At 38.2% G+C, this 19,761-nt stretch overlaps 1 protein-coding gene across 1 annotated transcript in view; it reads right to left on the reverse strand.

Moving 5' to 3' along the window:
- The window catches only part of eys (eyes shut homolog), a 271,877-nt gene that overhangs the window by 206,018 nt on the left and 46,098 nt on the right, over window positions 1-19,761 (reverse strand). Inside the window, exons 8-12 of the mRNA XM_079634848.1 lie at window positions 16,878-16,982; window positions 14,503-14,642; window positions 10,264-10,427; window positions 9,218-9,471; window positions 7,672-7,776 (exon numbers count right to left, since the gene is read on the reverse strand). Coding sequence (XP_079490974.1) covers window positions 7,672-7,776; window positions 9,218-9,471; window positions 10,264-10,427; window positions 14,503-14,642; window positions 16,878-16,982 — 768 coding nt within the window. The remainder of the gene's footprint in view (window positions 1-7,671; window positions 7,777-9,217; window positions 9,472-10,263; window positions 10,428-14,502; window positions 14,643-16,877; window positions 16,983-19,761) is intronic.

Genomic DNA, 19,761 nt, shown 5'->3' on the forward strand with positions numbered 1-19,761 from the left:
AACATCATAATGGCAAGAAACATCTATGAAACGTCTACACTTCTGTCGTCCTTGAAGAAGTGTATATGAGGTTCTCATTTGCATAGGACATCACTAGCAATCCCTCAGACATGTCAAGAATAAGTGGCGGTAGACTAATGAAGATGTGCTTATTGATATAGTGGCATGAAACGCTTTAAAATAATCAGCAACAAATGAAATTCATACTAGCTGCATAGAATAATGATGCAAGGTAGCCGAGCTCTTTAATCTCCGGCACTTGTGGAAAACACCACTGGTGCAGGCAGTTCAGATAGTCAAGGGAAATAATGTGTTTGAAACTTTTGCTATTAATATAAAGGAGACTAAAGGAAACAAACTTTCTTGTCTTGACAGACTTTATACTGTGCTCGTAGTATGCACTCTTCAATGAACTCATTTCCGATTGTATCATTTTTATTTTATTTATTTTTTATACAAATTATATATATATATATATTTTTTTACTTCAACTATACATTTATGCTGTGTTTTGGGGTGATATGTGGTACTATGTTACCTATTTAGCACAAAATTACTCAACTACACCATTAGCTTGCATATGAAATTAAACACAAAAGCGGCGGCGCACAATGTATATATTTCCATTGTAAATAAAGCACAGAAGCACAAAAGGAATGTAAAAATTATGAGCATGCAGTTATGTTGTCTGTAAGCAAGTCATGAAATTATGAAAAAGTAATAATTTACGTGACTAGTAATTTGTGTTAGCTGGGAAGGATTTGCATGCAGGTAAGATGTTCATTCTATTCATCAGGAGCAGTTTTCTTATTCACATTAACAGTTCGTGTAACACTCTAAAAAATGCTGGGTTGTTTCAACCCAATTTTGGGTCAAATATGGACAAACCCAGCAGATGGGTTACATTTTTAAATGACATTTTTAACCCAACGTTTGGGGTTGTCCATATTTGACCCAAAATTGGGTTGAAACAACCCAGCATTTTTTAGAGTGAAGTATTATGTATTTATCATTGTAACTGTTGTTTCCGTAACCCCAAAATGTTTTATTTTGTATATTTTTAAATGTTTTAAACTATTTTATTAATAAAATCTAGTTTGGGACTTCCTTACATTTTAATACCATTTATTCATCAGTATTAGTCCTATTCTTACAATTTATGTGTTTGTTAAGGGACGGTGCGGTGTGTGTGTGTGTATTATAATATATTATATTTTATAGGATAATTTTATACACACACATATATATATATATATATATATATATAGTGACGGCAGAGGATAAAGGTGACAAAAGAGGCGAGGATCCAAATTCATTTAATGAACAAACAAAAACACAAATAAAAACAAAGGACAGGAAACACCGAACACAAGAGAGCTTAGAACCACAAGGGAAATCCAAACCATACAGCAACAGGCCAAACCAATGACTGACCAAGAACAGGAGACACACAAGGGCTATATATGAGGCTAACAAGGAGAACACGAAACACCTGAGGAACCAATCAAGGAACAAATCAATACAACTACTGTATGGCACATGAGACAGAAAGTGAATCTAAATTTCAAAGAAAAACACAGAGATCACGACATATATTTATACATTTTGATACACACACATATATAAGGTTGTGAAAAGGTTGTGGCTTAATGACCATGGGAAAATGTGGGTCCCATGGCCAAACCAAATGAGAATCACTGATTTATAATTAATATAATATAATATAATATAATAATATATAATAATATATAGTTATTTGGTATTATTCTGAACATTTAAACTGACCTTCCTCACAAAATGCAGGTGATATTCTTTCTATTCTCCATTCCCCCACATTTCAGAGTGTTTCTGGCTCAGCTGAGGTTCACGTCCCCTGAGCAAACCTTCCCTCAGAAGCCTGAAATCAGGACAGATTAAGACTCCCAGAGATGCATTTCACTTTCTTTTTTTCTACAGCAATGCCAAACAGAAAAATATTGCACTTCTCCCGTTTTAGGCACCACTTTTTCAAATTTCTTGAAGATTGTTTCAAAACAGCACATTTACAGGAGATCTTAATGGCTTTATATGTTTTTGTGAGAAGAAGACACCCTTTCTGACTCAGATTTATGAAGCCATCGATTCCTCTGGCAGACTACCTGCTGGCCTGTATGCTAATAGACTGAATCTGCACATAAAGCCCTGTTGTGCCGATCTATATCACATTTGTCTGCTGGTGCAGATACAGTGTCCGCATGCCACTGATAGACGAGCATGTCGATAACCTTTGTTATAAATAAAACACGCCCACATGCGGTAATATTTTATCAATACCCGCTGGAAACGTGGCAAACTGACGCACAATGCCAATAATTAAACAAATTACAGTCTTAATAACCTCACTGAGCATCAATGAACATGTTTACATTCATAACAATACGCTTAACTTCCAAAATAATCATCTTATTGAATGAACTCATTGTCCCGGATCACATGGAAACCAATAACCCGGGAGCACAAGTAAACCACCTTTACAAGTTTCTTTCCATAAAGAAAACGGAGTTAATGTGTTTGCATGACCACATGCATTGTCTGCATATTAAGCATAGTTGTGATAAGAATGAGCATATAAACATGCTCAAGATCATAAATTCAGCATAACCATCTTATTATGTTCTCATGTATTCAATCATTATCAAAGCGGAGGAAATGAGAGACTAAACACATCACGGAAACACCCCAGGTAACACGTGCCCTTCTGTGCTGACGATCTAGCATCGGTTTCTCCGACCCGAACCCTAAGCATGACTCATCAGAAGTGAAGTTAAATCAGATCAAAAAAGACAAGCACTGTCACAGGTACAAGATCCACTGTCGCTGTTCTGAAAATCATTATAAATCCTAAGCGTGCGAATGCATAAATCAACCTAACAATCTCTTCAACTGCCACATGTTTGGAAAAAGAGTCATTAATGGACAGCCAGCACTTCTGCCAAAGCACGTAAGCGGTATTTAACAACCAATTGTGCGCGCAATTCACCGAGAAGTTAATGTAGCATGAAGGAATGTCACACGTACAGTGCTGCCTTTTCCAAATGGGATTTCTGACACATTCCAGGGCTGTGAGCTATTCTCACTCCCACAAAGTACCAAACACTCCAAAAATACACACTTTTATTTTCAAAAAGCCCACTTCAAGGGTGTCCAAACTACAGCCCATAGGTCATTTGTGCAGCACCTGTTCTGGTGCAGCCAGCGAGATGCTTTAAAAATAAAACGGAGTTTAGAATTTCGCTATTAAAAAAAAAGTATCGACCACACTTTCCTAGAATGTGGAACATTTGGTGAGTTTGAACTGTTGTTTGGAGGCTTCATTGAAAAATTATTCATATATTCGCAAGGACACGCAGAAGGATTCACAGAAGTGAGCACTAAAATGGTATTTTTGCTTTGAAAATTATTCAAAGCTATTGTTTTAGATTCGTGGTCATGGACTATTAGTTTGTTTATCATTGTTTCCCACTCATCATTGGTTATCATGGTTTAGTCACTCACACCAGTTTTAAAAATGTATATATTTACCTGTTTATATTCATTGAAACAATATGTATTGTGAAAAGCGCTATACAAATAAACTTGAAACTTGAAACTTGAATTGCTCTCGGTTCATTGTCTGGTGTTTGATGTGCATAAGAACACTGTTACGTTGCGTGTTCTTGTATTCGATTATTTCATTTTGTTTAATAAAAGTTTACGCTGCTAGTAGATCTGCTTGCCTCTCGTTGTTTTCCAGCCTGATCTGACATTACAACACTTTGAGTTGGTACAATTTGTAACAATGTTGCAAGATGTCTCTTATGTTCACCAAGGCTGAATTCATAGCAAAAATACACTAGAAACAATAAGAGAAACAGTAACATCTGATGCTGAAGAAACATTTCTTATTATCAAAGTTGAACACAATTTGCTTATTTTTTTTGTGGATACATGTAATACTTTTTTTCAGGAATCTTTGATGAATAAAAAGTTCAAAAGGACAGCATTTATTTAAAATCTTTTGTAACAAATCCTATTTTTATTCAGCAAGGATGCATTAAGATAATTTATTTTAAAAGAGTATTATATAAAAAATATTATTTAACATAACTAAAAATGATATAAAGCAAGTAACGACAAATCAGACTGATGTTAAAGGGTACACTGGGTGCTTTTGGCTATTGTCCGAGTGTCAGACTGTTGTTCCCTAAAAGGTAAACTTATTTTATTTCCTCACATATTAAGCGTTTTAAAAAATATTGCTATATGCTGTTAAGATTAACTTCCTTGGTTAAATACTCTATAAGAGAGAATACATGTTTCAGTGACTTGCATTTTGCAACAGAACGTAGACACGGACTACAAGCAACATCGGCCAACAGCTCACCTATCAAGGCAGTATTCTGAGAAACCAACATTTTAATCCACACCGGATGACAAAGCCCATTAAAAAATAATTACATACATAGCACCATGCACATACAGGTCTGCTGAAGGATTATAAGAACAAGCATTTGTATTTATTGGTCTTCTGAACCGTGAGGGTAATGAGAACACGTTCACTCTCAGGGGCGCGTGGCATGCCAAGAGAATATAGATGTGAAATAATTAAACGAAAGACCTGACATTGCAGTTCACAGAGGATGCCAGTAATAAAATGTCACACTGCACTCAGAGGAGAGAAATACAATAATTATGTGAACATGAATAGTACCATATATAAAGCTATAAACGTATACAATTAAATGACAAATATAGGTTTAACAGAAAGAAAAAAAATGAAAACATCCAGCTAGCATGCGGTCATTCAAAGTTGTATATGTAGTGCATTCAAGAACACAACGATAATATCTCCTGCTATTCTCAAATGTATGGGAAATGGGAAAATGATGCAAATGACGCTTTGGTATGATCACACTGTAGGATCATGAACAGGATCCTCATGCGCCCTTTCAGAAAAAGTCGGTTTAAATATAATCTGCCATTATGTGCATCTGAAGTTGTTCTTGGTACTGTGAATAACCCTTACCATCAAATAATGTCATCAAATCACCATATACTCTCATGACTACCTCTTATCTAGAAATCAGTCGTTTCCACAGCATGGTGGCAGCTTATATGCTTTTATTTTCCTGGGGGATATGATTCAAACACTTACCGAGGGATTATTGAGACTGCACTTATTTTCTGTCATTTCCTGATATGCAATATGCATACTTGTCAGCTTTGTAGGAGGATGCAGAGACTAAAACTAGCTCCATTTTTGCCAGAAAGCCCACTCAGTTCACCCAACCTGTTGCACATCAACGGCCCAGCAGACAGGACTGAGATGAAAAATATGTGTTATTGAGAGTACTGCACATCTTATAATCTGCATTCATGTTAAGGTTCTTACTAAATTGCGTTTGTGCTGGACTGTTTTTTTTTTAAAATCATTGTTCTGCCTTATGGCACCATGTCTCCAAAAAATGTTTCAGTGATTTGTGTTATAATATTTGTATATTTGTGTTGTAAAGCTTGCGTAATAGGATATGCACTGCTTCCTGAGAATGACCCAGAAACTCTATATTTAACTAATATATTTGGCAAATTTACTTTATTTTAGAATAAATGTAAAAGCTAATCAATAGCATTGTTTTTTTTTAACTGAGTATCAGCCAATTAATTTGCATGTCTGCATTCATCATTATAGTTTAATAGATTATATGGAATTTAATTCACATACACATATGATATAAAGTTTATTTAACTGCACAGTGATACAACTGCACATTTAAGAGTGGCCTTTTATTGTGGCCAGCCTAAGGCACACCTGTGCAATAATCATGCTGTCTAATCAGCCTCTTGATATGCCACATCTGTGAGGTGGATGGAATATCTTCTTGGCAAAGGAGAAGTGCTCACTAACACAGATTTAGAAAAATAGGCCTTTTGTGTACAAAGAAAAAGTCTTCGATCTTTGAGTTCAGCTCATGAAAAATGGGGGCAAAAACAAAAGTGTTGCGTTTATAATTTTGTTCAGTGTATATGAAGGAAGAACAAAACACTAAACTTGGTTAAGGGATTTATCTGACAAATTATTTGGCAAACATAGGCAAATACTATGCGAAAAAATGCATAGAAAAAGAAAAAGCTAGAAAGCATACATTGACTACAAAATACATACAATCAGTTATTTATATTTAGTTGGTAAGCTCTTCTTTTTGCATGTGTTCAGAACTTCTTTGCATGACAGATGGTCAAAAATCATGTCATCACAAATAGTTTAATTGCGTTAATACAAATAAAACAATTGGTAACACTTCAGTTTAGGGTCCAATTCTGACTATTAACTGTTAACAGCATGCATATTACTAGGACATTGGCTGTTTATTAGTATAGCGCACATATTGATAACCATGTTCTACAACCCTTAATCCTATTGTGGCGAGCAGGGCGAGGCCGAGGCCGAGGAAGAACGGCGCGAGGCCGGTGGCGTGATTGCTGAAAGGAGGAGCGACGGCAGTGAAGGACGAGAGAGGCCAGGCCTGGATTGTATTTGATGTTTTGTTTCTGTTTTATGTGGCAGCACTCGTCCGTGAGGGACTGCTGCCTTTACTTTCGTTATGTATTTGTTTATTTTACGTTTATTAAAGTCTTTGAATGTTTGCCGGTCCCCACCTCCTCCTACCCACAACATCTAACCATGCTACACCTACATAATACCTAAACATAACTACTTTACTAAATATTAATAAGCAGTAATTAAGAGTTAATTGCGGCAAAAGTCATAGTTAATATTTAGAGAGTATTGGACCTTAAACTAAAGTGTGACCAAACAATCGACTCCAAGCACAAATATACAATATGCTTAAAATCTTTAAAACATTTTAAATAATATTTGAATAAATGGTAGAGATGTAAATTTTCCAAGGCTGTATATAACTTTGGGCCACTGCTGTATACAGTAGAAGTGTTTATGGCAGTTACTGCCTTGGTACTTGGTACTCCTGAGATAGGAAAATATGATTTCTGGAAGGTTCAGCAGTAACCATTTAAAATGAAATGCGGAGATTTTCAGGCATTGTTTCCTGGGAACAGGCCTTCGAAAATGGCTTCCCATCACTTATTATTTTAAGATTCGATCTTGAATGTTGAATTCCGAAATCTAAATTAATTTAAGGTTCTAACATGATCAAGTCCCCCAACACCACACCATCTCCCGTAAGAACCGTGCCCTCTAATGAGACCTGTCCTGACAAGATGGAGGTCTGTTTTCTGTCACCATAATGTTTGAGAGAATTAAAGAGAGGCCGTTTTAATAAACACTAGAAAATTTACACTGATGGATTCTCTTCCTCCTGGGCTGGTAGATTATCTTGAAAACAGGGAGCATGAGTCACACAGGACATGTTTCTTGGGACCCAATAAAGCTTCACATCTACAGATGCATGTGAGCTGTGGAGATTACATCTTCACTAAAGTCTAGATGGTTCCTGGGGAATTATTACCAAAATGGACCTGTGGCTCCTTCCCAAGAACAATGATATTTTTCAACATAATGTGTAGGCTACTATATATCAAGTTCTTTAAATCATACATGGTGTAGCACAGCTGACAGCACACTGTTCCAAAACAACAAATACATCCTGAGCTGAGAGCAAAGACTTTACTTACCGAGTGGACAGATACAAATGTAGTTATTGACCAGATCAATGCAGGTGCCCCAATTAAGGCAGGGTCTGGACTGGCACTCATTCATGTTCTCGGAGCATGTTCGACCTGCATGATGGACATTGACACAGACAATATGAATACCAAGAAGCCTGTCTCATATCATGTTATAATAATAAGTCAATAGGCCTCATTCGTGAAACACGAGCAGAACGACTTTGGGTGTAAATCGTTCGTAAAGCTGTTCTGATGTAAATTTTCAGATTAATGAAAATGTTTGTATTTTCAAAATGTTAGTTGGTGCAAAATAAATTTACTCCCTACCACATGTAAATGATGCGTAAACCGTTCAAACGTTCTGTGTCCTTTTAAGCAAACTGATGACACTGCATTTTGATGCACTATGCATAATAATATTTCATGAGTTCGTTTACCCGATCCTTTTTTTTTTTTTTTTTTTTTGTAGCTGAGAGTTGTAAACTGTTCAACTTTGGGTAAAATGCTTCACTCGTCACTGCCACTTTTTACCCAGCCGCCCAATCACAGTGGAGGAGGGGCACGACCACATACACAAAACAACCATCCTACATCCTACACAACGACAGAACAACAATGGAGGAGTTAATATTGCTGGTTACTGCATTTTAACATCCTTTGATACTCTTCAAAATGAGATGGTAGTCACGCGTTACTGCCATGGATAATTTAAATTATAGCAACCAAAGCGTCTCAGCTGGAAAAACGCTGCGCTTGCAAAGCACCACCAGCTGGCCGTTTTCAGAAGAGTACCAGACATTTTTTCAGCTGGCTAAAAAGCTTTGGTGGAAACATATTAATTGAATATTTATTGTTAGCCATATGACCTATAAGTCTAATATTAATCTTTGCATATATGCAACATAATGGAGCCAAACCGGAGAAGGAAGTCCAGAAGATTCCACAGTGTTCTTGGACACGTAATTTGCGTAGTTGTAACTCATACACAAGGATTATGCTAATTGTGAATGAGCATGCATGAGCACCCTATTTACGAATGATTGGAATTCATTAACATACACAATTAATTGATCAAATTTGATGTTTGGGAATCCAGAGTCGAGTTTTTGAGAAGGTCCGTTTTACAGTACGTGCATATTACTCAAAATATCCTGATTAAGTTTCATGAAAGAGGCCCAATGTGAATTATCATTTGAAACATGTTTTACTCCTGTAATGTCACACATTTCCAAAGTAAAACAGTGTTTTCAATGAAAAAAAAAAAAGTAGGATGGCCACAGGACAATAAGTATTCATTGAGAATTAATAGGAAAATGAAAAGTGGGATGAATGAGGTCTTGCTTATAACCTTCATATAAATTTAAATGACCTATAATATTTTAAAAGAATAATTTCAAATAATTTATTTTAAACAACGAATCATGATTACGCTACTTATAGCCACCTTTTCTCTTTTATCGTAAGGAATTCAACAATGTTGATATTGAAAGCCAATGCCTAACAAAGGGCCAGAGACAGCCAGTGGTACCACAGAGTGAAACATTTAGCTTACCCTTAAATCCTGGAGCACACAGGCATTGGTATCCTGCCACCAGATCAATGCAAGTGGCACTGTTGGCACAGGGTGCACTTTTGCATTCATCTGTCTCAAGCTCACAGAACTTTCCCTCATATCCCAGCATGCAGTGACAGGTGTAGTTGTGCTGTTGGTCCAGACAGACAGCGTGTTCTGAACACTGATGCCCAGAGCAGAAGTCAATGTCAAGTTCGCAAAGGACTCCAGTGTATCCGTGACCACAAAGGCAACTTGGAATGCATAAAACAGTATCTCTTAAATGAAATCGCAAGCAAAACAGCCGGACACAGTATGAAAATAAATGGATGAGTCATGGGGGAGGACGATGTAATTTGCTTTGCTTTCTATCACAGGAACATGCTATTTGTTTTTTGCAGCTATGGGTGGTTTAATTCCAGAATGAGATTGTAAACAGCTACTGAACCTGAACAGAATATCAATTTTAATTTTATACTTAGAGACGCACGTTTGAAATGGATAAATCCACCCCAATGACTCTTTTTTTTTGGGGGGGGGGGGGGGGGGGGGGTAGTAGTCCACCACATCAGGACAACACCATGCTATATTAAAGGTATAATTAATAAAAATAAAAATAAACTTTGTCATTTACTCACCCTCATGTCATTTCTGAACCCTTATGCTATTAGTGTATCTATGAAACACAAAATATTTGTTTCCATACATAGTGACCATACAATATAAAATTATGTATAATTTAAAGTCTGGATTGCAATTGCAATTGTTTCTTTTTTGGAGCTGAGTCTGACAGTTCATAGTCACTACAAACCGTCTGTTTATGTGAAAAAAAGAAAAGTTCTTTACATTTTTGGTTCAGAAGAGAAACAAAGCATACAGGTTTGGCAAACATAAGGGAGAATAAATACTGACTATATATATACAACCATCTTTGAAATACATTTCATTTGTTTATAAAAACCTAAAACAGAGTCCTATTTGAATCCACTTAATTTCTAAGCAAGGCATTTGCTATATTCTAAACTTGCATTCTCCCCCAGACTCACCTGTACCCACCAACCTCATCCACGCAGGTGGCTCCGTTCTGACACCTGTGCTGGACACACTCATTTATGTTGACCAAGCAGGTCGGCCCAGTCCATCCAGGTGCACAAACACAACCGTAACTGGTGATGTTGTTAAGAACACAATGTCCTCCATTGGCACATGGCTGTCCAAATTAAAATCAACCATTATTCCAGAACAAGCCTTCATTTAAATATGTGTATAAAGGTAATTCTGGTCTTTTGTAAACAGGATTGCTTGGTCCTGTTGTTAAATAAAACATGCTGGTTAATGAAGGAAAGCTAATGCATTTTAATTGCCATTTACGTTGGTGATTATCAGCACAAGTAAAACAAATCCCAATGATCAAGCGTGTTCAAAAGGGACATGCAATTTGCCTTTGGTATATAGTTCAGTGACAAAGCGTGCAAACAGCTTCACACATCTTCAAAAGAATATAGCATGCAAAGAACTTTTTTTTTTTTTTTTTACCTGATCTTTTCATGTGCTTTAAAGAACGTGGATGAGGGTGGTGTATGCATTTTAAATGAGTTCATGCACTAAAAAGTGCATATGCCTTCTCGTTACTGTAAAAAAAAAAACTGTTTATACTTGACATGACTCAAGCTTTTTCATTTATTTATTGTCTGTCTTGTCATTGATCAAACAGTTCAGCTGACTGGAAGTTTTGTTGGTGTAATGGACCACTTGCACTGAGCTTCGTGACGCACTTCCGTTTGGAAATAGACTGTCTCACTTATTTCCGGTTATGTTGACTTTCAATGTACTGTGGTCAATTTGAGTTGAACAAACGCCACCTAAAATGAGTGTCCGGAATAAGATCTTTTTTTTGCCAATTTTTATTGACAGGAGAAGGTATATTCTGATGTTTACTGTTCACAGAATTTTGTAGAACTTATCGGAACATGAAGTTTTAATCCAACCCAAGCCGATCTGAGAAAGCAGCGGATGTTAAAAATACGCCATTATTTCACCACAGGGTGCAGTGTTCGTCTAAACTAGTGACCGCGGCGCTGAGAACAGATGAATATCATCCGTACGAACCATGAACATTTATTTATTTGGATTAAATATTTTAATCATTCTGTGTCATTTTTCAATGTCAATCTTTTCACTATTTACATGTTTATTAGCCTGGCTCCGCCCTCCTACGCACTTCCGCTCAATTTTCATTTTCCTTCAGTACTAGGTCTGGGATTGTGGTGTATTCTTTGGTTTTCTGAAATCAAAATTTCACCGGTCCAATCAGCGAACAGAGGGAGTGGCTGAGAACGATGACGTTGATGCTGTGCGTTAGTTTGAGTTGTAGTTCAGTAATGGCAGCGGAGAAAGATGCGAACGATCACTGATCACTACACAGCATTTGCGGCAGACCCGATCCGAGCGCAGTGGCGTATTGTTAATGATTAGACCCAGCTTCGACAGTTGACTGAATACATTATCACATTATCATCCTCAGTGTCAAATATACATTTAGAATTTGCAATTGTTCCGTGAATTCTTAAATTCGAAGAACAAAACCTGCAGCTCTCGTTGACAGACATCATATTCTAAACACAATCCTCTGATCATTCGGATACGTGTTTACGGCAAAATTATCCTACCCATTTCTTTCATACTGGTAGGACAATCTGATGAGGTATTTTGCACTGTAAAATCATCCTACCCGTTTATTTCATAATGGTATGACAATCTGATGAGGTAACGTTACTTTGCACTGTAAAACCATCCTACCATGGCCTAATAACAATCTTCGACAAAGTTACACTGAATTATTTTATGTAGTCGTCACAGACGCGAAGCAGAAACGCGCAGTAGGATTTTACGATGTGGTAGGATGAACCGATAGATATGGCTATAATTTTGCGCTACGGTAGGAAAATCTGACATGGTAGAACAGATCGACAGAACACCGGCGCATGACATACGTCACGACCAAACGTTAGCGATTGGTTATGGCAGATCCTGAGTGGCTCTGGGCAGATGCAATAGTTTTAAACTTCAACAGAGTACCCGCCTACAAGGAAGTTAACGCTTGTCAATGGAGAAACTCCCTGTACAAATGAAATGTACGAGAGTCTGGTAGAACCAGGCTACATGTTTATGCCCAAAATGCTATAATATTCAAAGTAGTTGACTGTCATTCTCCTCTACGCTGTGTACGTTATTGATTAAATTGCCTATAGCCTATTTAAAGGAACATTCCGACTTTTTGGGACTTTAGCCTATTCACCGTATCCCCCAGAGTTAGATAAGTCCATACATACCTTTTTCATCTCCGTGCGTGCTATAAGTCTGTCTGACGCACCCACCGCTAGCCTAGCTTAGCACAAAGACTGGATGTAAATGGTTGCAGCTAGTATACTAATCCAAATAAGTGACAAAATAACGCAAACATTTTCCTATTTACATGTTGTGATTTGTATAGTCACAGAGTGTACAAAAAACAAAGTCACATGAGACAGACATAAATACTGGGAACTATATTCTCTGAAGGCGAAGCACTGCTACTTGGGCGGAGTGATAACCGCAGCACCTGAGACGCGCCGTGGTGAGGAGCAGAGAGTTCGTTCAGAGCGCGTCTCAGGTGCTGCGGTTATCACTGCGCCCAAGTAGCAGTGCTTCGCCTTCAGAGAATATAGTTCCCAGTATTTATACGGTTAAAATATGTCTGTGTTTGTACACTCTGTGACTATACAAATCACAACATGTAAATAGGAAAATGTTTGCGTTATTTTGTCACTTATTTGGATTAGTATGCTAGCTGCAACCATTTACATCCAGTCTTTGTGCTAAGCTAGGCTAGCGGTGGGTGCGTCAAACAGACTCATAGCACGCACGGAGATGAAAAAGGTATGTATGGACTTATCTAACTCTGGGGGATAAGGTGAATAGGCTAAAGTCCCAAAAAGTCGGAGTGTTCCTTTAACATCGTTACAGGCACCTCACCATAAACACCAGCGCACACAAGCAATTCTTTTAATAGTCAATTTCATTTAAAAATGTAAACCCAACAGGTATGAAATGTCAGAAAGAGAAAAAAAAACTGTTAATGAGAAGACGAGCATATAGGACTGCTGCAGCTTAGTGGATACATATATTTAGCCTATTTATTATTCAGAATGCACAGTTGGAAAGAAAACATAATTTATAGGAACATTTTAGCAGGCTCACGATAATTAATACAGAGATCATTAATCATTGTTTTAATCAATTGGCAGCCGTAAAACAGTGATAATCTGCATTCTCATGCAAGTAGGTGCGCTGAACGCTCTAACCGGAAACTCACGATATGTACTAAATAGAGCGTGGAAGTAGTTGTGCAAGTAGTCCATTATTTGCCCAAAATCAAAAGGTAATTCTGAATTCAGTGCATGCCTTATCACCAATGATGTCAACATGGTTTGATTTAAGAATTTCTGATCGGCGGCCATTTTTTGCAGCATGAAGACACATAATTCTATAAAATTGGTGCGTAATTAATTATATAACTGAGTCTGAGTTTGTTTCTAAAGATGATATTATATGATATTAAAGTTTAAGTTGACCGATTAATGCATGCATTTTGTGAAATGTTTATTTTATTTATAAAGACTGGTCAGAGATTGGAACTTTCCCCGTTTATCAGTAAATGATAAGATCATTAATGGATACCTTATTTTTTGACATTTGGAGTCTTTTAATTATAAAATGTTGTGTTAATATCTGTAAACGTTTGTAGTCTTGTGTATTTTTTTCTTTCTTTCCATCACTGGATACAACTTTTGTATTGTGAATATTATATTTATATAATTTCTTTTTTTTCTTTGAATTTGGACATGAGACAGTCCAGTTTGTTTGTTTGGGTAACACTTTATTCCGATAGTCCACTTTAGACATTCTACTAACTATAAGTAACTTGGCAACTACAAGTCAACTTATTCTCCTAACACGAACCCTAACCTACCAGTCAACTGACAGTCTACTAATACTCTAATGAGAGTTAGTTGACATGTAGTTGAAAAATGACATAGTTAGTAGAAGGTCTAAAGTGGACTATCGAAATAAAGTGTAACCTTTCTTTATTTAATTTATTATTACTTTTGTTGGAATTATTGTAATAATGGTGTTAATGCACATATAAAATCATATTTCCTAATTTACAGTAATAGTTGAGAACATTGCAATGGAAATTATTTGAATAACGAGGGATTAGAAGGGGCTGACCAATTCTGACCTACCTGTAGATAGCGAGGGCACTGAGAGTGACAAACATGGAACTGGTCACCTGGCAAATCCACACAGAACGCTCCAGGAGGACAGGTGACATTGGGAAATGCGCAGGTGTTTATGTCAATCTCACAGTCAACACCAGTGTATCCTGCAAAGGGAGGTGAGAAACGCTTAGCCTTTACCATGGCTGCCTTTATGATAGAGAACTAAAAGAAATCTTGAGAAAAAAAACTAGAATTGAAAAGATTAAACAAGAGTGAAACGCCTTCGCTCTTGTTAATGCTTTTGAGAATGCACTCCATATATTCCTCATGTCATTGTGCTTCAATCAATGAGGTCAATCAATGAACATGAAGCAAGCTGGAAATCAAATTTCTCCCCACCTTTGTTTCTTAGAAAAAGAAAGTAAAAGAAAAAGGCAATCAATTCTTTGAAAGCTTATTCAAAGCCTAAAAGTCAGTCAGTACAAGTGAAAAGAACGAAATTTTAAAGGTCAGAAAGAGGCCAGGCTAGTTTTTTCAAGGGCTTTTTGAGTGAGAGGGAAAAAATGGCTTGCTTGCATTTGTTTTATAAAATGAAAACCAATCATTTCAAAATACATTCACAAAGGCTTAAGCAGGAAGATCACATGGAAATTAAGAATGGGTCAGGATGGTCAACTATGGCCGATTAGAGTGGTAAACTCGTACATTTATGTTGATTTTTTAAATATTTTTAACATGCCTTAAGAATGAGTTTTAAAATACCACATTTATAGCAAATTCCACAACTTTAAATAAATATTTTGTTAATTGTTGGTCTATTTATAAAAACAACTTTTAAAAACATTGAGACCCCAACATCATGATCCATTCCGCTGCGATTCATAAAGCTGTTTTCTAACGATATTTTATGATTATTATTTAATTACATAAAAAACTGCTTCCTGTTCCAATTCAAAAGGATAAAAAGGAAATATGTAAATACAATATTCAAGATTCAAAAGTTTACAGATATGTATTCCCTTCCAAACAATCCAGACCCACATGGCTTGAAATAATTTGTGATCTATGCTCACTAAATCATATATTTTATAATGCCATTAAAGGCAGGGTTTAGCACATTTTTAAAGAAAATGTTAAGGCTTTTTAAGACCTGAAGAAATAAAAATCAATGTGACACACATTAGGGGTGTGCAGTATTGACAAAAAAATTATATCTTGATATTTTCAAAGATTTTGTTGATAACAATAATCAAGATGATATTTTGAGAGGTTTTCTTTTGTGCTGGTACCATGGCTGGTTTAGGTCTGTTGTGGACAGCTGATGGTAAACCATGGGAACTACAAATTAACCATGGTTTTGCTACACTAACCATATAGTTTAAACATGGTATTAGTGGTAAAACTGTGGTTAAACAAATGGTAGTCAATCCGCCAAAAAACATGGTTACTACGCTTTACTATAATAAAACCATGGTTAATTTGGGGATAGTTCACACAAAAAATAGAATTATTTCATAATTTTCTCACCCTCATATTGTTCCAAACCTGTATTGTCCTTTTTCCTCTGAGGAACATACAAGTTCTGTTGAAAAATGTCTCCATGTTTTTTTTTTATCTATTCAATGGAACTCACCTGTAAGCAAAACTGTGACTTACGTAGTTGCCTTACCTACTTACGGTAGTTGCCAACATTTTTCAAAATATCTTCTTTTAAGTTCTGCAGAACAAAGTAAGTCTTAAAGGATTGGAATGACATGAGGGTAAGTAAATAATGGCATCATTTTCATTTTTGGGTGAACTATCCCGTTAACCATTTTATATTTACAACAATTTAACATACTTAAATTATGTCCACTATTTCAAAATGGCCCAGGTCAAGTTTTTTATTATTAAAACAGAAAAAGCATCTTTAATCCATTTATGAGAAAGTCATTCAAATGATTCTCCCTTTTGCATCTCTTTCTCAGAGTGGCGAGTACGCGTGGGCAGGTTTAAGGAGGGGGCGTTTGGGACTCTGGGTCCTCTACTCATCGAGCGGAAGGGAGCAGCTGGCAGAGAAGCATGCTTGTAACCCTGCCAGTGAGTTGCCAATCTCTAGGGTGAGCCATCAGGTTGCATCAGCGAATGCAAATCATGCCTCAGAAAGAGTGAGCAGAACCAACAATTACGGGAGGAAACCATATCAATGCGGTGGCCTCAAAAGGGAAGAGCATTTCATAACACAATATTGACACAATTCTGCAGTACTAATGAGCTCTGGCAGAGTGAGAACGGGAGTGATTTGTTCACCTGTCAGTCAGAGCTGTTGGTGCTGGCACTGTGGGGATTTGTGGCAGTAAAAAAAAAAAAAAAAAAACAGGGGAAAAAAGCTCATTCTCAGGAGTAAGAGAAACTCATACCTGAAGGACAGGCGCAGTTGTAGTATCCAACAAAGTCAGTGCATGTTCCCTGGTGCTGACATGGACTGGAATCGCACTCATTTACTTCAGCCTCACAGTAGCGTCCTGCAGGAAGACAGGGGTGTGAACTGAGTGTTAGTTAAGCTTTTACGCTCCGTCTCCCCTGAAGATATTGACTTCACTTTTGACATTTGGGATTTAGAAGTACATTTGGAAACTTTCTCCCCCTATGGCTCATGTGGTGCATGTCACAGAGAAGAGAATGATATTTTACAAAACCCAAAATCATATTTTACATACTGAAACACCCACAATAAACTTATTTAGCAAAAGTGCCATTAACTGAGTCACAGTTCAGACAGTTAATGCAGACAGATAGTATGCTAAATGATGCAACATATGCATGATAAAAGCACTTACAATTACTAAAACTTAACTAAAACTAATATCAATATTGAAAATATAAAATGTACCATTTAAAATATCTTTTTATGGTACTTCTATGACTTTTTTGTCTAAAATTAGCTTGACAGACATGGTTAAGATTATTTATATCTGTTATCTTGTTTCCACAGGGAAAATAAATAAAGCATATATGTGATGCGTACATACTGTATGCATATAATAATTAATTTTGAAGTGAATTATTCTTTAAATAAACATTTTTTAACTAAATGTTCTTGAATATGATGGAACATTATAAATGCACATTATAAATAAAGCTGCGTCATTATCTCTTTAGGTTTACCTCTGGAAACGTAATAAACGTGGCATATGGGATTTTTTTTGTGCATGTTCATATTTACAGCAGTTCGTAATCAGCAGCAACTCAAGAATTGTTCTGAAGGTCGTATTCCCTGATTGGCAGATCTGAGTCTAATATTGTTCATCCACGCGCTATTCCGTAACAATTAACTTAACATGGAATCGCACTGCTCAGGAAGCAGGTCAGACGACAGGGTCCAGAAGCCGGGAGTGCAACCACAGTGCTGCAGGACCCACTGGTGCTGAGTCTCCTGAAGTGGCAGAAGGAAACCCCATGATGGAGAAGGTACCCTGCGAACACGAGGACACCAGCCCACCAGAGGCACACCCGACAAAGCCAATAAGAAAGCAGCCAGGTAGGCGCGATAAGATCAAATGGCCAAAAGCGAATGACCGGGTGGCGTGGCAGAGTCTGGATGCTGACGTGAGCCAACTTTTGGAGCTGGCGTTGAGAGGGAGCGTCGAGAGGAAACTGAACATCATTGGGGACATCATCTTCGAGGTATGCAGAGAGAGGTTTGGCGTGGTCAGTAAGAAAGAGCCCACAGTCCCAGGCAAAGGAAGAAGAGAGAGAGAGATTGAACAGCTCATTAAAGCAAGGCGCCAGCTCCGTCGGAACTGGAGGAAGGCTGCATCTCAGGAGAAGGAAGGTCTGAATGTCCTGTGGGACGAGGTCAGACAAAACCTCGCCAGGCTGAGGAGAGTGGAGAGGATTAGAAGGAGGAGGAAGAGAAGAGAGAAAGAGAGAACCAACTTTTTCAGAGATCCCTTCAAGTATGCCCGGCAGTTGTTGGACGAGAAGAGAAGTGGCAAGTTGAACGTCAGTAAGGAGGAGCTGGAGCAATACATCAAGAGCCAGTATAGTGACGACAAACGAGCATCACAGCTTGGTTCTCCAGGGTATGTACCACGGCCAGCCCCCCCAACTTTACCGTTCGACAGTTCTCCACCTAAGTTGCGAGAAGTGGAGGAGGTAATCAAGAGGGCAAGGTCAGCATCAGCCCCAGGGCCGAATGGACTTCCCTACAAGCTCTACAAGAACTGCCCGCAGGTTGTCAAGGTACTGTGGAAGCTAATGAAAACAGCTTGGAGGAAGCAGCAAGTCCCGGCAGAGTGGCAGCAAGCAGTCGGTGTATTTATTCCCAAGGAGCAGAACTCCCAGACCATCAGCCAGTTCAGAAGCATTGCTTTGTTGAATGTAGAGGGAAAGGTTTTCTTCTCCGTTCTGGCAAGGAGAATGACCAACTTTCTCATGGCAAATGGGTACATCGACACGGGCTGCCAAAAGGCTGGAATCCCCGGCTTTCAAGGATGCATTGAGCACTCTTCTCTGATTTGGGATCAGATCCAGCGTGCCAGGAGAGAGAAGAGTGATGTGCATGTAGTTTGGTTGGACCTGGCCAACGCATATGGCTCAGTTCCACACACGTTGATTGACTTCGCCTTGGAGTTCTTCCATGTCCCGGGTTGTGTAAAGAACATCATCGGCAGATACTTTAGCAACCTGCACATGTGCTTTACGCTAGAGGGCTACACGACAGGATGGCAGCAGTTAGAACGTGGAATTGCGATGGGGTGCGCCATCTCCCCTATCCTGTTTGTGATGGCTTTCGAGGTAATCCTCATAGGGGCCAGGCAGGTGGTTGGAGGTATCAAATTACCATCGGGCGTGAGGCTACCACCCTTGAGGAGCTACATGGACGACGTGACAAGCATCCTTCAAACGGCTCCTTGTACAACCAGGCTCCTCAGGCGTTTTGATGAACTTCTCACATGGGCGAGGATGAAGGTCAAGGCGGAAAAATCAAGAAGCCTGTCGATAAGGAAAGGCATAGTGCAAGTCCAGGACAGCTTCGTCGCAGGAGGGGAGCCCATTCCACGGCTGGACGAAAAACCACTGCGAAGCCTGGGGAGGCAGTACACGGCAGACTTGTCAGACAGGCAGATGGTAAAGATAACCAAACAACAACTCGCAGAAGGTCTGGCAAAGATTGAGCAGAGTCAACTGCCCGGAAAGCACAAGGTGTGGTGCTACCAGCACATCCTGTACCAACGTATCCTGTGGCCCCTGAAGGTCTGTGAAATCGCTTCATCACATGTCAGCAAAATGGATAGTCTA

Source organism: Phoxinus phoxinus, assembly GCF_949152265.1.
Source record: "Phoxinus phoxinus genome assembly, chromosome: 14".
In the NCBI taxonomy this organism is placed as follows: domain Eukaryota; kingdom Metazoa; phylum Chordata; class Actinopteri; order Cypriniformes; family Leuciscidae; genus Phoxinus; species Phoxinus phoxinus.